Source organism: Hippopotamus amphibius, chromosome 17 (genome assembly GCF_030028045.1).
Source record: "Hippopotamus amphibius kiboko isolate mHipAmp2 chromosome 17, mHipAmp2.hap2, whole genome shotgun sequence".
Classification (NCBI taxonomy): domain Eukaryota; kingdom Metazoa; phylum Chordata; class Mammalia; order Artiodactyla; family Hippopotamidae; genus Hippopotamus; species Hippopotamus amphibius.
In genome coordinates, this window is record NC_080202.1 from 35,323,657 (window position 1) to 35,340,416 (window position 16,760).

Below are 16,760 nucleotides of genomic sequence, written 5' to 3' on the forward strand. Positions count from 1 at the left end.
AATGTAAGCTCAAGCAGAGTTCCAGTCACCATAGGGTCAATTTAACTGTGCCGTCAGTTTATATTCAGCACCACCTGGTGTGCACTGTGTACTGTGTGAATGACTGTATCGTAATAAACAAACAGATTTGGGTTTTTCTTAAACAGTAGCAAGAAAAAAGCTTCCTGTGCAAATCTGGGGCTGCCCCAAGAGAGGGAAAGGAAAACTCCATGCCTGAATTCCTCACTTCCTATTTTATCTCCCCTCTGTGTTCAGGCCTTCCTCCTTTCCACCCCTGGGTTATTTCCTTAATCCTTCCGACCCCATCTGCAAGCTTCCATCCTGTGCCACATTGGAAGGTCTCTCCCAGGTACCTGGGCTCAGCAAAACACTATGCTTCTTCTTCTCCCCCTGGGTAGTAGAGCAGTGCCAGCCCAGGGTCCGAGCCTCATTAGACTGATCAGGCAAAGAGTCAGGCAGAATGCGGTATATACTTGCACCGTTCCTCTCCCCAGCTCCTGATATCAGAGACTGGGATAACTCCCAAGCCTCTTTGGTGCTCTTCTTTTCTCTCTTTTTTCCTTACGTGGACTTCACGAAGAGTAGATGATTATGATTTAAAAGCAGTAAGAAATCACATTTTATAGACTCTGAGCACAATATATTGTTCCTGAAAGCCAAGTTAGAAGAAATCTCTAAACTGAGATGCACAAGAACAGCAACTGAAACAAATAACCGAGCTGAATGGTCCCAAGCACTGTCAAAAGAAGAACCGTGTACTCTCTCTGCAATAATGGGCATATAACAGGCTCGTTTTCAGCCCATTTCCCCATCCTGCTGGGCAAGAGTTGGTTCAGACAAAGAAAAAGAGCCGAACAAACCGGGGGGGGGGGGGGGGGGGGGACAATTATTTTTGATGCCTGGTAAACAGCCTGCGCCAGAGGATAAGGCTCTTCTGCCTCTCAAACACACGTCCTTCCCTTTCCTTGTGTCTGTGCTCCTCCCTGGAAGCTGCAGGGTAGGGAGGTCTAAAAATAGGCGGTGAATCACGGCAGATGCTGCTGTGCAGCAGTTATGTAAACAGCCGGCCCGCGCGGGCGCCGAGGGTAGGAACAGAAACGATCTGGGTCAGGGTTGTCACTCGGAATAGGTTCCCCCGGAGCCGGCCCGCGGGAGGCGCGGCCGGGAGGAGGCTTGGGCCCGGGGGCCGGGAGCCTCAGGGGAGCGGCGGGCGGCCGGCGGCGGGGAGCGGAGGCGCTTGGCTGGGCGCGGGCGGCGGTGCGAGCGGGGCGGACGTGCCCCGCGCGGCCTCCCCATGGCGGGGAGCGGGCCGCGACGGTGGCGGCGCTGACCGGCCGGGGCTGGGCGGGCGGGCCCGGGCGGGGGCCTGGGGCGGAGGGAAGATGAACGCTCTCTTGGAGCAGAAGGAGCAGCAGGAGAGGCTGCGGGAGGCCGCGGCCTTGGGGGACATTCGGGAGGTGCGGAAACTGGTGGAGAGCGGGGTGGATGTGAACTCCCAAAATGAGGTCAACGGCTGGTAAGTGGGGAGCGGGGGAGGCGTAGGGGCAGAGCGTCCGGCCTGGGGCGCGACCGCGGCCTGGCGCTGCCCCCGACGCCCGCCAAGGCGAGGCCTGGCGCCCCGGGCCCACGAGGTCACGCGCGCTGGAGGCCAGCCCCGGCCCCCTTGCCTCGGGCATGGGCGGCGCGTGGTGCCCAAACCCCGGCCCGCGCGGTCCTGCCGCCGCAGCGCCCACCCAAACCCTGGCCCGGCGCCCTACCGTCCCCCCCCACCCCTTAAAGTGGCCGGAAGGATGCTGGCTGCGACTCTTACCCTAATTTGGAGCTCACCCCGGTTCGAGGCTGGAATTACTCTGAGGAACACGTCTGTGCAGAGCAAAAAGCACAAGCAACTGAGCAAATGTGGATTTTATAAACTAGCACGATTTCTTTTCTCAAGACGAGGAAAAAAAGATCGCTCGTATCCCTGTTCGGCTTCTCTGTTGTTTCACTGTAGCAGTGATAGGCTGCTGCCTACAGCTGCCTGTTGCAGGAAGACTTAATGCATCTATCGTATAGAGTGTTTTGCTTTGTTTTCTTACAACAGCTTCAAATATGGGACTTTATCCGAGACTTCAGATGCCTGCCTGCAATTGAGTCCTTTCCAACTAAATAAGGAGTCTCATTTTAAGATGTTCTGGTGGTCAAATTTGTAGTATTAAGTTCCTGAATGTGGTATTATTCTGCTCTCTTCACATTTAAATTTTAAGTTGTTATTTGATCCAGGTAATGCTTAACCAGCCTATTTTGCTAGCTGAGAGTTCAAGTGAGTTTGCAGATGTTTCCTTTTTTAACGTGGAATCATACAGTTTGAAACTGAAAGGAACATTGGAGAGGGTTCAACCCCAGAGAATAACCTGCCCTAGGTCACACAACTATTAATGTAATAGCCAGGACCAGAATCACAGGTCTTCCTCACAAATCTGTCTACCAACTTACCCTCAAGAAAACGGCCTGGGTAGCTGTCCAGAAAGCCAGGAAACAGTAGAAACTCCTTTTTCTGTTTTGTTTCAAAGTGTTTGCAAACCAGCTTGCTTTTTCTCTGTGTGCCATTTGTAGCACTGTTCTGTGGTTCACCAGCTGTGAATCATTGTTTGGGCACTGGGAGGCACTGTTGTGTGGAAGAATGAAAGAACGGTGTTTCCTGCAGGTTCTTCTCCATTCCTGCTTAGCTATATGACCTTGCCCATGTCACTTCATTTTCCAGTTATTTCAGAAGCGTGTTGTGAGCATTTAAGGAGATGCCGCAGAACATAAATAGCTAACATTAATTGAGCTTGCTGTGTAGTGCAAACAAGGTTCCAAGTGCTTTATGTGTATTATTTCATTCACAGCTACTCAGGGACATAGCTATTTTTATTCTCTCCATTTTGCAGATGAGGCTACTGAAGCCCAGAAAGATGAAGTAATTTCCGCAAGGTCACAGAATTTATAGTAACTAATGGAGCTGGGAAACAAACCCAGCATCTGCCTCCAAACCATACTTTTTGTTTCTTTTTTTTGTTTTTCTTTTTGCCCTTGCTGCTCTGGTGTGTGGGATCTTAGTTCCCTGCCCAGGGATGGAACCCACACCCCCTGCATTGGAAGTGCAGGGTCTTAACCACTGGACCACCAGCGAAGCCCCCAAACCATACTTTCTTAACCACAGAGTAGGTGCTCAGTGAATGTAAGTTGGTTAAATTGGGAAAGATGTCTAATAGGACTTCAAATTCAACATGTCCAGGGTTGAGTTCCTGCTCTCCCTCGTAGCACTAACTGCCCCCAGCCTGCTCCTGCGTCCTCGTCTCAGCATCTGAGGTGCACAGGCCAGAAGCTTTGGTGCCCTCCTTGTCTTCTGTCTTTCCCTCACACCCCACATCCAATCAAGCGGCTAATCCTGCTAGCTCCACTGGCAGTGATGTGGTTAGAATCTGACCATTTCTCACTAGCTCTACCACTCCACCTCTGGTGCAAAGCCACCATCATTCTGTTAGCTGGATTAATGCAGTAGCCTCCTAACTACTCCTTCTACCCTACGTATTTTCTCAACACAGCAGCCAGAGGGATCTGGACTTAAAACATGTCAGGTCATTTCATTCTGCTCAAAACCCTTTAGTGGCTCCCATCTCACAGTGAGTAAAAGCCCACAGGGTCCTACATTTTCGACTCCTTGTCCCAGCATCCTCCGTCTTTACCTCTAAGCCTCATCTCCAGATTTACCCCCTTGCCCCCTTCATTCTGCTCGCCTGGCCTCCTTGCTTTTCCTGAATACACCAGGCACAACCTTGATTCAAGGCTTTTGTATTTTCTCTTCCTTTGATTTAAAATGCTTTTGCTCCGTCACCTCCTTCAGGTCTTAGACGTCCCGTTAGTGAGTCTTTGCTTGGCCCTCAACTTAAAATTGAACCATGCCCCTCCCCTGTCTCTAGCATTCCCTAATCTCTTCCCTTGCTTTATTGTCCTTATGACCAATTGCTGTGTACCATACTGCTTGTTTTGTCTATTTGCTGACTGCCTCAGTTTCTTCATCTGTAAAGTGGGAGAATGTTGCTAATAGTACCTAACTCATGGGTTGTTTAGAGGATTAAGTGAATTAATATATGTACAGCTTTTAGAACAGTGTTCAGTATCATTATATCTGTGTTAACTATTTTTTTCCTTTTTTAGCTATTATTTTTTTATTAAGCATTGTGCTAGATAATGGGATGGAAATGTTACCCTCAAAAAACGTAGTCAGTAGCATAGAAAAGCAGAATGGTTACTGCTTTCAAGTTTTAGTTGCTCAGTAACCCCAATTTCTGCACAAATGAAATTTGTGCTTCTGGTGTGAAATACTTGCCAGCACTGAGAGGCTATTCTGACTACAAACTTAAAGCTTAAAGAGTTGAAGTTCAGTGATAGAGCTCCCACATCAACTGTAATTCAGGTGTCATGCATACGCCTTGGATTTAAGGAATAAGTGTAATAGCTTATGAAGTTGAAAATATTGCCTGGCTGCAGTGCCTGTGAGCTATGGCTGCCCGGAGCTGCACGGGTCTGGGCTATGAATGATGATCATTCAGGGCACAGGGCTGATGGGGACATGCTGTGTTGGCTTAACCCCACTTTCCATGGCGATGCTTTAGCTAGTTGGTTTGTCCCAAATGATCTGTCCTCAGATCCACTGGCAGTGTATTATTTCCTTCACTCTCAAGCTTGTCATGAACAAGTGATTTACTACTAGCAAGTGGGCACTTTATTGCCAGAAGGGAACATAGTTTTCTCATCATGCTCCATTCTTTTTTGAGTGCTTGCTTCTCATTATAATTATTCATTTTTCAAGCTTTCAAGACATCCACACACAAACACACTCTCAGCTGTAGTTGGCCCAGAATCAGGGATATATGGGATCCTTCTGTTCTGAGTAATGCCCTCCTTGTCCTTGGTTCACTCATTCAGCAAATATTAAGTACCTGTATATTCAAGCAGCTATTTCGTCATCTTCACAGAGCTTGTATTTTAGAGGTCCATGTCAAGACTTATTTTCCCCAAATTGGCATTGTTTTCATCATAGAGTACATTTTAAAGGCACCTGGGTAATCTAATTCTAATGAATAATCGTTTGGGATGTCAAATATCACTTTGAAACATCAGTGGAGTTGCTCCCAGCCAGCCTGAGAAGCTGGCTTTCTGTAAGTCATAAATATTAAGGTGCCCAGGGCAAATCAGCTTTTTCCTGGAACCAAATGTACTTTCTAGGTGGTTATACTTCTCAGGTGGATGACCTAGTCCTCACTGTTGAACATTTGTTCTGTTCTTTACCATATTTATATTTGTCTGTAAGCTCTGAAGATATTAATCTCAGTTCAATTAGAGAGTTGGTGAATGAGGGCATTTCAAAACAGAAGGGAAAAAAGTAATTTCCTTCCATAACGTTCAGCTTTGGCAACTGGGGATGAATTTAGTAGCTCTATTAGATGGAGTTTTGGCGAGCATGTTAATTATATTTCTGTGCAGTGTTAAAATAATAGCTCTTTAGAGTGTACATAATCCCTTCCTGTGTGTACAATAGTAGATAACTAGTTTTGCGTAAATGAGTCTAATACTTTAGAGGAGTTCTCAAAATTTTTGGCTGTTGATGTACATTTTTCAAGTGCTTTAGGAATTAAAATATGTGTGTAGTGCCTTGTGTTTAGGCAGATGAAGATATGTTTGTAGCCTTCTGGCGAGAACTAGAGAAGTAAACTTTTAAACATGGAAATTTGGAAATCCTTTTTTGTGTGTGTAAAGGCAAGTAAAGAGGAAAAGAGTAACTGGGATTCAGACAGGATTCTGCTTTGGCAGAGCAAGCTGCAGATGAGAGATGATCAGTAGCCTGACGATATTTAATCTTCAAGTGACATTTGATGCATATGAAGCAAGTTTCCATAGTCTCGCTCTCTTTTTTTTTTTTTTGTCTGTCAGGTGTTAGTTGAGGCACATGGGATGTTTGTTGAGGCATGCAAGATCTTTTGCTGTGAAGCTTGGGCTTCTCTCTAGTTGTGGCGTGTGGGGTTTTTTTTTCCTCTTCTCTACTTGTGGTGTGCAGGCTCCAGGCCAGGGTGCACGGGCTCTGTAGTTTGTGGCACATGGGCTCTCTAGTTGAGGCACGTGAGCTCAGTAAGTTGCAGGGTGCTGGCTTAGTTGCCCCACAGTATGTGGGATCTTAGTTCCTGACCAGGGATCGAACCCATGTCCCCTGCATTGGAAGACAGATTCTTTACCACTGGACCACCAGGGACGTCCCTTCCATAGTCTCTTAAAAGGAATATGGCCATGTAAAAATATATTTTAAAGGGGCTGGGATAATCTTTTGAGCAACACTGATAGAGTTAACACTCAGCAGTGTCAATAGAGTTATCTGGCCAGCCAGGCAGCCAGCCTTCTGGAAGCCATTGAATTAAAGCTCTTAGAATAATTAGCTTTTCCCAGGGCTAGAAATGAAATTTAAAAATAAATTTTCAGTATATTAAATATTTCGATCATCTGCTTTCTGAAAAGAGAAGTTAAGATTACCAGCCTGATTTTCTGGTTCTAACAGCTGAACTTTAACAGGCTTGCATATATTTATTTACTGCTGTGTAGAATTTGAAATCCCAAGTCACCTCTCCACTTTTTCAATCACTCTGTTTTTCTTTTCTTTGGCATAGGACCTGTTTACACTGGGCATGTAAACGCAATCATGGTCAGGTGGTCTCTTACTTGTTAAAATCAGGAGCTGACAAAGAGATTCTTACCACAAAGGGAGAGATGCCGGTCCAGTTAACATCAAGGAGAGAAATTAGGAAGATTATGGGAGGTGAGTCTGTGTTTTGAGGCAGCTTTTGATTTTGTCACACTAATTTAAGACGTATGGTATTATTGTATATGTTCTTGATGCCAAACAGCCAATCTGTTTCTAAAAACAAGATAGTCTTACTGAGCCAAGATAATTATTCCATGCTGTTTCCGGAAAGGTAGGCATTATAAAGTTTTGGTTTTTTACCTGTAAACTTTAAGATGATAAAAATGGTAACAATAAACCTGCAGTGAACACTGACCAAAACATTTGTGGTATACCATAGGACACCAGCTTTCACAAGATACTCTTTACTTGGTATTTTTTTTAAATAAATTTATTTATTTATTTATTTATTGGCTGTGTTGGGTCTTCGTTGCTGCACACAGGCTTTCTCTAGTTGTGGTTGCAGCAAGCAGGGGCTACTCTTCATTGTGGTGTGTGGGCTCCTCATTCCCGTGGCTTCTTTTGTTGCAGAGCACGGGCTCTAGGTGCGTGGGCTTCAGTAGTTGCAGCACATGGGCTCAATAGTTGTGGTTCATGGGCTCTAAAGCACAGGCTCAATAGCTGTGTCACATGGGCCCAGTTGTTCCTCGGAATGTGGGATCTTCCTGGAGCAGGGATGGAACCCTTGTCCCCTGCATTGGCAGGCAGATTCTTAACCACTGCGCCACCTAGGAAGCCTCTTACTTGGTAATTTTTAAAGGGCTATGTGTTTTTGTCTTTTTAAGTGGAAGAAGATGACGATGACAGTGATGACCTCCCCCAGCTGAGGAAGGAGTCAGAACTGCCCTTTGTTCCCAACTATTTGGCCAGCCCAGCCTTCCCTTTTATCTGTACCCCTGTGTCAGAGGATTCAGCCCAGCTGCAGAATGGGGGCCCCTCCACACCTGCATCACCCCCTGCAGATCGCTCGCCTCCGTTGCTGCCTCCTGGGGAGCCTCCCCTGCTTGGGGCCTTTCCACAGGACCACACCTCTTTGGCACTGGTTCAGAATGGATATGTGTCTGCCCCCTCTGCCATACTCAGAACACCAGAAAGCACAAAACCGGGTCCTGTTTGTCAGCCACCGGTGAGTCAGAGTCGCTCCCTGTTCTCTTCTGTCCCGTCCAAGCCACCAGTGTCTCTGGAGCCTCAAAATGGGACATATGCAGGACCAGCGCCAGCATTCCAGCCATTTTTCTTCACCGGAGCATTTCCATTTAATGTGCAAAGTAACCTCTCATCAGCAAACAGCCTCTGCAACAGGGCAGATGGTATCCAGAGGTCTAGTGCTTTACTTCCTGGTTTTTTGTTTTATTTTGGGGGGGGGGGGGCGGTGTTGTTATTTCTTTTGAGTATAATTACAAACTTATAGGAAAGTTGCAAAATTAGCATAAGGAACTCTCTTTACTCAGATTTACAAGTTATCTTTTGCCCTTTTACCCTGAACTACTTAAGTGTGTTTTTTCTAAGAACAAAGATAGTCTCTTACATAATCACAGTACAATGATCAGATTTAGAAAATATAACCTTGACATAATACTATTCTCTAACCCATAGTTTGTATTTAAATTCTGTCTCACCAGTGCCCTTTGTCGCTATCTTCACTCCCTCCACTCCTGCCCACTGCCCAGGATCACCCTTGTGTTTGGCTATCATGTCTCCCTTAATCTGAACATTTCCTCAGCCTTTAGCTATCATTTTAGACCTCAAATTTTTGAAGAGTCCAGGCCAGTTATTTTGTAGAATATGATTTTCTTTTATTTTTTCTCTATTTATTAGGTGGTATTCTATAAATAAAGGCTTTCCTTTCTCCATTTATATCAGTATGAACTCACAGATTCTTAGTTTATTTATTCAGTTATAATCCATTAGTAGGATTATTTTGATGTTCCAATTATGCCAGATTTATCCAGAGGGAGCCCCTTGGAGCTAGTTCTTGGGTCTCTTGGACATGTCCATCATTCTTGGAGCACTTCCTTACTTTGTGGTGCAGCAAGATGTTTCAGGCTCCCTCGTGTGACTTTCCCTGCTCCAGCCTTGGAATCAGCTATTTCTCCAAGGAGCTCTGGTTCTTTTTGGTGGAGAATGGTATTCAGAAACTAGAATGTGAACACTAGGTATGCTCATTGCTGGTAGTGTATCATTTCTTCTAGGCTTACTCAGACGACAGTTAGAAAAGAAAGAAAAGCAAGCAAACAATAAAGAGCAATTGAATGATGAAAGGAAAGATTCACCAGGAAGATAGAGTTATAAACTAAACATGTGTGTACCTAGTAACATAACTTCAAAGCAGTCTAAGTTCTCATTTAATTGTTACAACAAAATCACAAACTGGGTAGTATTATGTACATTTTATTTTATTTATTTACTTATTTATTTTGGCCTTGCTGCACAACTTGCAGGGTCTTAGTTCCCCAACCAGGGAATGAATGTGGGCCCTGGCAGTGAAAATCATGAGGCCTAACCACTGGACCTCCAGGAATTCCCATTATGTACATTTTATTTTATTTATTTATTTATTTATTTAAAGATTTTTTTTCTTAGCCACCCTGCACAGCATGTGGGATCTTAGTTCCCCGACCAAGGATTGAACCCGTGCCCCTTGCATTGGAAGCACAGAGTCTTAACCACTGGACCACCAGGGAAGTCCCTATGTATATTTTAGAAATAAAGAAACTTAGACGCAAAGAGATAGGTAATTTGCCCAGAATCACACATCTAGTACATGATAGAGTATGGTCATACCCATTCGTACCACATCATTCAAGGTTCACAAGGGCACAAAAGACAGAGTTGAAAGCAGCTCCCACAATTTATGACAAAAGCAACAAACTCTCCATTGATACTTTAGATGGAAAGTAGAAAATGAATATATGCTTCCTGTATATCAAGATGTACACTGACCTGAGTGGATTAGTGAAGTTAAAAAAAAAGAAAAGGCGTGCAAACACACACCTACATATGTACTTTTTTCTGTATATCTATATCAAGTTAACCTAGATCTTTTAAAAAATATTAAAAACTGTAAGTTTATCCTAATACCTCCAATTCCAGTCAAACACCAAGGGTGTAGTCTAGTCTTACCTTTCTTTTTCTGTATAAGTAACTCCCTCACTTTCTGGTTTTGAGGACCTGTTACTATTGGTGCTGTTAACAGTGGCCCAGGGGTGCCGTGAGGGATTCATATATAAGGAGCAAAGCAGAACCACCAAACGCACATAGATGCATGGCTTGGGCCATCATGGCAGCCAGGCTCAGAATTTAGGGGAACATTGCTTAGATTCCAGACCTATGAATAATGGTGTTTGTTCACTCTCAAAGCCAAGATTCCTCCCTTATTAAGGTATCCTAAATTCAGATCCTAGTTAGACTTTAATTTTTTCTCATGGATTTTTTTTTCCTTTTTTTATAAATGTATGTATTTATTTATTGGCTGCATTGGGTCTTTGTTGCTGCCCACGGGTGTTCTCTAGTTGCGGCAAGCAGGGGCTACTCTTTGTTGTGGTGCGTGGGCTTCTCACTGTGGTGTCTTCTCTTGTTGCAGAGCATGGGCTCTAGGTGCGCAGGCTTCCGTACTTGTGGCACATGGGCTCAAGAGTTGTGGCTCACGGGCTCTAGAGTGCAGGCTCAATAGTTGTGGCACATGGGCTTAGTTGCTCCACGGCATGTGGGAGCTTCCTGGAACAGAGATCGAACCCGTGTCCCCTGCATTGACAGGCAGATTTTAACCACTGCGCCACCTAGGAAGTCCCAAAACTTTAATTTTTATTAGTAGCTTATCTTTTTGCTTTGTACTGTGTTTATTGCAAGGAATTTCGTATATAATAAATGTCTTTAGATCCACGGTTGTTAAATCTTTGTAGAGTAACTTTTGTACCATATCGTTCTCGTGCCTTCTTTTCACCTCTCTTCCCCTTCCCTTGCTTATGTGTACTTTGATACCCAAATCCATTCTCAAGCCTTTACCCGCTCAGCTCCAGCAGCAGAAGTCAGTTGTCCTTCTGTACAGCTGGGATGATTGTCCACCATCTCCGCCTGCTGCCCCTTTACTGTGTGAACCACAGTCTTAGATGTAGGACAGTGCAGGCAACTGCACTAGCAGAGCCAGAATTGGGCCTGAGCAGACCATGCTGGTTGTGCTTCGTTTTCTCATTGGGTAGCATAGGCCTTCCGCACAGGGCATTATTAAGGGTAACCATCTTTGGAAAAGATCTTAAATTGCATCGACTTACTATGCCAGAATCTTTCATTAACATTTCTGCCGCCTTTTCCCTAGAGCTGGTACTCAAGGTGAGGATTCAGGACCCATCTCTTCGAGAAAATGATTTCATTGAAATTGAACTGGACCGACGGGAGCTCACCTACCAAGAATTGCTCAGAGTGAGTTGCTGTGAGCTGGGTGTTAATCCTGATCAAGTGGAGAAGATCAGAAAGTTACCCAATACTCTGGTAAGAAAGGTAAGAAAGGTCTGTTAAGGGATTGCTTTTTCCATTTGGAAAACATCTCGCTTCCTCCTTGGGTATATGAGTCATAGTTGAAGAAATGAGAAGAGAAGAGAAAAAGAGCAAAGAGTGGTTTTCCTTTGAGCTTTCTTTCCTCTACTGGGCCTATAGAGACATTGGTATTTCTGAAAGTTGTAGGATACCAGAGAGAATGTTCTGAATTACCATTCACATATGCCTATTTTGGGTTGTTTCTCTGTAGTGATCTGTAAGGATTTCCTTAGTGCACTGTCAGATGTGCCTTGTGTTTCATAGCATAAGAACAAGGCTAAATTATAGGGCAAATCTACGTAGATACATATATGGTCCTCCTAACATCTCTGGGTCCCCTGAACGTCAGGCTTCTGGCTTCTCAGGGCCCCTGAGGAAAACATCCCTGCACTGCCTCTCCCCTTGGGGTGTCCTCATCTTGTAGCAACTGCCGTTAAGGGCTTCTACCACTCCAACCCAGTTTATGCTCCTGGTGACTTTCCTGCACTATCGCTGGTATCAGCACAGCACAGCAGACACATGGAGACAAGTGGCTTCTCTTAATCTGTTTAACCTATTTTTGTTTTAGGACAAAGATGTTGCTCGACTCCAAGATTTCCAAGAGCTGGAACTGGTCCTAATGATAAGTGAAAATCATTTTCTGTTCAGAAATGCTGCATCCACACTGACTGAAAGGCCTTGCTACAATAGGAGAGCTTCAAAACTGACTTACTAATGCAGCAGGGACTTTGATCACTGAGTATTATGACAGTGTGCATCACCTCTGGGCCAAGGACAAGCCATTGATCTAAATGCCTTGGATGCCCGGGAGGGCCCCAGGTGCCACTGCATAGGATACACCAACATCGTTCTGCCAAGGTAGGAAGCCCCTGACCCCCAAGCAGCGGTGCCACTCTTCCAAGTCTCTTGGTGCACAATAAACCTATTGCTTGAAGCTGTGAACAGCTGAGAAGTGGCCTGGAGAGGCAGAAGCCAACAGTTCTATATCCAGTGTGTTTTTTGTGCAGCACGTAGAGAGTTGTCTAAGCTGAAGATGAAAGAGAGCAGAGCCTATTTCTAGCCAGTCCTGTTGACAGTGCACCTGAAGGGCCAGGACGCACTTCTCTTGGTTGCATGTTCACAACTCTCTTGAAACATGAACTGACTAGAGAGGAAACCTGGGAAAAGCACAGGTGCTGGACATAGGAATTTTGGTATGACTTGTGGCTGTGAGGTTTCACATAACATATTTATAAATGTTACTCAGGTTAAAAGTATTTAAGAATACAGTTACCTAATTGTAAATATGCTGTTAACCAAAAGAGCTTCCCCTCCCCCACTTTTTCCATTGTAAACACTCTTGACTGCTTCTGTCTCTAGACTGCCATTGCCTAGTCATCTCTGCATTAACTCCCCTTGGTAGTCACTAGAGGGCTCTCTGATGCTTTCTGAAGAGCAAGGGCCTTTTTCTTTCTCTTTTTGTTTTTAAACTGAAGTGCTTCCTGTCTTCGTGTTTCTGTTTAATTGCACTGAAAGAGAAGAGCACAAACACTGCTGGTCCATGTTCTCCACTCTCATTTTCCACTACAAATGAAAACCAATTTTCCAGACTGAATCTGTTGCTATTTTAAAGGTTGTTGTGGGAAACTGAGCTAAAAGAGTTAGCATCTTTATTTTTGTATCAAAGATAAAGATTATTTTGAAATTATTGGGATTTTTACACAACTCTGCAATCTGTTGCTTTTGTAAACCAGTTGTTTGATTTTAGGGATTCCCCCACAACCACCACCAACCTACTTAACAAAGTCAGTTGTGAATCTACCAGGCATTGTTCTGGAAACAAACACCTGATTAAACTCATAATTCATAAGAATTCTTCTAAAGAACGCACTTAAGGATTCTTTTCCTTCCCTTCAGTGTCATTAATGTTAAAAAGAAAAGCTACTGTCTTGTTGAAATAAACAGCTTAACTTTAGAAATAAGAACGAGCACACTTAGACAAACAGGAGATCAGGGGTTTGAAGCCAGCTGTTGAAGAGCATCCCTGCTGTCTTAAGAAGCTTTCTCCCCATAGTGCCTATCGTTTCCAAAGAAACTTAACTTCCTAACTGTGTTAATCTTATTGGAACACTACGATTGAGAGAGAATGTGCAGAAGATGTCAGTGGAAGAGAATGTTGTGCTGAGATAATGGCCTCCTGCTGCCTAAATGCTGAGCTGAGGTTGAGGTGTTTTCAAGGCTAACGTGGAGTCACTCTGTTCCCTGACTTAACTGTATTACACCACTACTGGTGGTGAGTTACTCACCCTTGTGCAGCGTTTACCTAGCAGAGTAAAGGTTGCCTATTACTCCCTTTCTCTGAAGTGCTTTAAAGAAGAAACTTCCCTTGTGTTTCAACCAGTCAGAAGCTAGTGTGTCTAGACATACGAACCGTTTTTTCCCTTACCTTTGAAAAAAGTTACAATTTACTGATACAATTAAGGCTCGTTTTATCCCGGAATATATAAATCCAGTATTAATTCATGTCTAAATCATTGTGGTTAATACTTTTCCAGCCATCCAGATCAATTAGAAATTCTTGGAAACAGGGGAAGCCCCTGGCAGGGAGGTGGCCTACAGAGGAGTAGCTCCAGGGCGTTTCCCGGGCTTAGAAAGGGAGGCTGAGGAAGTTGCAAGTGAGAGGTGGGCCCTGCGCTGCTCTCTTCTCCCTTATAAAGCCCTCTGTGGTCAACTGACTCCTGCATATGGCAGTGGAATTAGACTGCGCAGTTGCTGGTAGGTGAGTTTAAAGTCTTAATCTATGCATTCAGAGAAATATTTTTATATGCTTTGTGTAATTTATAACAAGGATGATTTTTTAGCTTTGTTAACAGTGGATTTGCCCCCCTCCTGCACTGCATAGTTAAAGCATGTGTTCACGCTGTGTGTAAACATTCACTGAAGATTTTTCTCTTTGTGCACTGCTGACTGTTCAAGCATAACAAGTGTTATTAAAATTAAATATTAACTAAGCCCATATTCTTTAATTTTGCCCTCCTAAACAGCACTATATTTCTAATCATAAGGGGTTCAAATTGTTGGACAGTTCCAGGGACAAAACCCTCTGGAGGGAAAATAGAAGGGACTGGTCCCCACCTGAGCCTCCTCCATCCTGCTGCTGTGGCGACGCTCACGCCTGTCAGTGGCTCCGGAGACAGATATTTTGTGTGGTGTCTTTCCTCTCAGTTCACAGCAGTCAGCTTCATTTCCCCAGAGCAGCTGAGCCAGCTAGATGGAGGTCATCCTCCATTAACCACATTTTTTGATTATCCTATTTACTCTACACCACTGAGCCCCTCCTTTGGGCTGTCAGCGCCTGTCAGGGTCTCAGTGAGCTCAGAGGCAAACTCCCAAGACAGGAGAGGAAACACAGCCTTACACCGTCAGATTTTTAGCTGAGAATGATGCCGAGTGAATCTGCATTTCTGTTGGTTTGGGGCAGCTGGAGCCTCACAAAGCAGAGGTCATGCCAAATTGGCCTGATACATCAGGGAGCACAGCAGAGACCTTTTCTTAGCTCCAAGGAGAGGCAGCATAATTTGGGCATTTGTGCTTTACTTGCTTTATCACAAGGATGGAAGTCTTCTTCCATACACTCATAAACATCCTGGGCAGAAACAGCCTGCCAAAAAAAATGTGACTGACCTTTAACAAATAGTCCTGCAGCACAGGCTGGCCTGATGCATATAGAAAAATCAGATCAAAGGAGCCATCTCCACACCTGCTGCAAACCATTTAGGGTGGAGGAACACCACCAAAAAACCATCAGCCACAACCAGTCACATTATACCAAGAATAAAGGACGCAGAAATGAGAGTCAGAGGAGACCAGAAAACTTAGTAAGCTAACAAAGAGACGAGATCCCTTCCAAATAGAAGGCCATGTGCCTGGTAAATTCTGACCTGCATAAAAATAAACACTTTATTGTCTTGCTCAAAAAAAGCAAATTGAATTTGCCCCCTCATCTCTTTTATCAGCCTGGGACTGCGAGGATAGGGTGCAGCCTCTGGGCTGCTCTGTGCTCCCACATTCAGCTTCACCCAGAGTAAGGAAGATGAACGACTTGGAGACCTCACTGGTGATGGGGACCTGTCTGGAACAGACTGCTAAAGGGGCAAGGAAATAAAGCACCATGAACTTTTCATCCCCTAGAGAAGCAGGTGTAGTAGTCTGAGGGATGACATAACTGTGGAGGTGTTCACAGCAGCTTTCCCAAGAGGCCTTGGGTCAGATTTCAGGGGCTTTATTTCTCACCTTTTTACAGTATCTGCACAGCAGAGCGGGAACTACTGGCAATTACCCAGTAGGTTTTGGCTGTGAAGACAATATTTCCAGCCAAAAGCGCTTGGGTCTGAAGTTTTCAGATATTTCCAGCCATGTAGATGTGGATAAAGGCTACCTCTGCCTCTCCTTCCTTCCTCCCTGCCTCCTCTCTCTAAAGGTCCTAGTCCCCAGACCTTGTGAACAGAGAAGGGCTACATTGGGCTGTGTGTATGGTTGACACGTAGCTTTATTTCATCAGTGTTCCATTTTTAATGGATCCAGGCCAGCACCCCAGGTACCAGACTTAGTTCCTAGGGACGACCTGACCTGGCAGTCTTCTGTTCCAGAAGGAAAAGGCTTTATTTAAAAAAAAAAAACTTCAGAGTAGAAAATATGAGAAATCATGGGGGTAGGGAGGTCATCCCATGAAATGATTGAAAACAGGACAGTGTGGAAATAACACCATATTAGGAATCAGGAGACTGGGGGACGAGTCTGGGCTCTGCCCCAAATTAGCTATAACCTTGGGCACGTCATTCCCCTCTTGGGCTTCACTTCCTCACCTGAAGCAGTTAGCATGGCTCTCCTGCAAAGCACTTAACAGGGACAGAAGCTGACAAACGTCCCCAGCGTTTGCCATCAAGTCCAATCTGTAGACATATTTGGTGTCCTTTCCCTTCCTGATGAAAACCAGGAAGACATCCCAGGAATATAGTTTAGGCAAGTCCAGCATCTCTGGCCATCCCGTAGAAGATCCCTCTGGCTGCAATGAGGTTGGTTGGAGAATCAAACTCAGCTATCGTCCCTTTGTCCAGGACCAGGACCCTAGCCAAAGAAAAGAAGCGATCAAGTCTCCATCAGCCCAGGTCTGGTTTCATGGTCCAACCCTGCCCTCTGGGTACTGCTCAGGTCCCGCAATGACATGCCAGCCCTCCCACTTCAGTCAACCCACCAAACACAGTGCTATGCCACATGTGCATGCCTGCAAGGCTGGTTATTTTAGCCACTCCGTTTGCTGTCCTGGCAGATGAGGCCGTTTCTGGGATCAAACGCAAGGTCCTATTCATCTCTGCTAGTCGGGGCTCTGAAAACCTTCCCTAATGAGCCCTTCCCCTCGCCGGGGTCACAGGGCCTGTGTGCTTCCATCTGCTTTGTGCCAACTCACAAAGGAACACGGCGGGAAACTGGG

The 16,760-nt window shown here is 45.0% G+C and overlaps 2 protein-coding genes across 3 annotated transcripts in view; one reads left to right on the plus strand and one right to left on the minus strand.

Moving 5' to 3' along the window:
- Nucleotides 1-1,119: 1,119 nt before the first annotated feature.
- Nucleotides 1,120-14,277, plus strand: LOC130840140 (ankyrin repeat domain-containing protein 40-like). Of its 2 annotated transcripts, none has more exons than XM_057715287.1 (5): nucleotides 1,120-1,516; nucleotides 6,684-6,832; nucleotides 7,543-8,025; nucleotides 11,073-11,254; nucleotides 11,859-14,277. In XM_057715287.1, exons 1-5 carry the CDS (start codon nucleotides 1,383-1,385, stop codon nucleotides 12,003-12,005), a joined length of 1,095 nt encoding a protein of 364 aa, XP_057571270.1. In that variant the 5' UTR covers nucleotides 1,120-1,382; the 3' UTR covers nucleotides 12,006-14,277. The 2 variants fall into 2 exon arrangements, with proteins under 2 accessions (XP_057571270.1, XP_057571271.1); XM_057715288.1 differs by having other exon boundaries at nucleotides 1,378-1,516; nucleotides 6,749-6,832.
- A 581-nt stretch (nucleotides 14,278-14,858) lies between these two features.
- Nucleotides 14,859-16,760, minus strand: part of ABCC3 (ATP binding cassette subfamily C member 3) — a 42,617-nt gene continuing 40,715 nt past the window's right edge. The window contains exon 31 of the mRNA XM_057713947.1: nucleotides 14,859-16,396. Coding sequence (XP_057569930.1) covers nucleotides 16,288-16,396 — 109 coding nt within the window. The 3' untranslated portion in view covers nucleotides 14,859-16,287. The remainder of the gene's footprint in view (nucleotides 16,397-16,760) is intronic.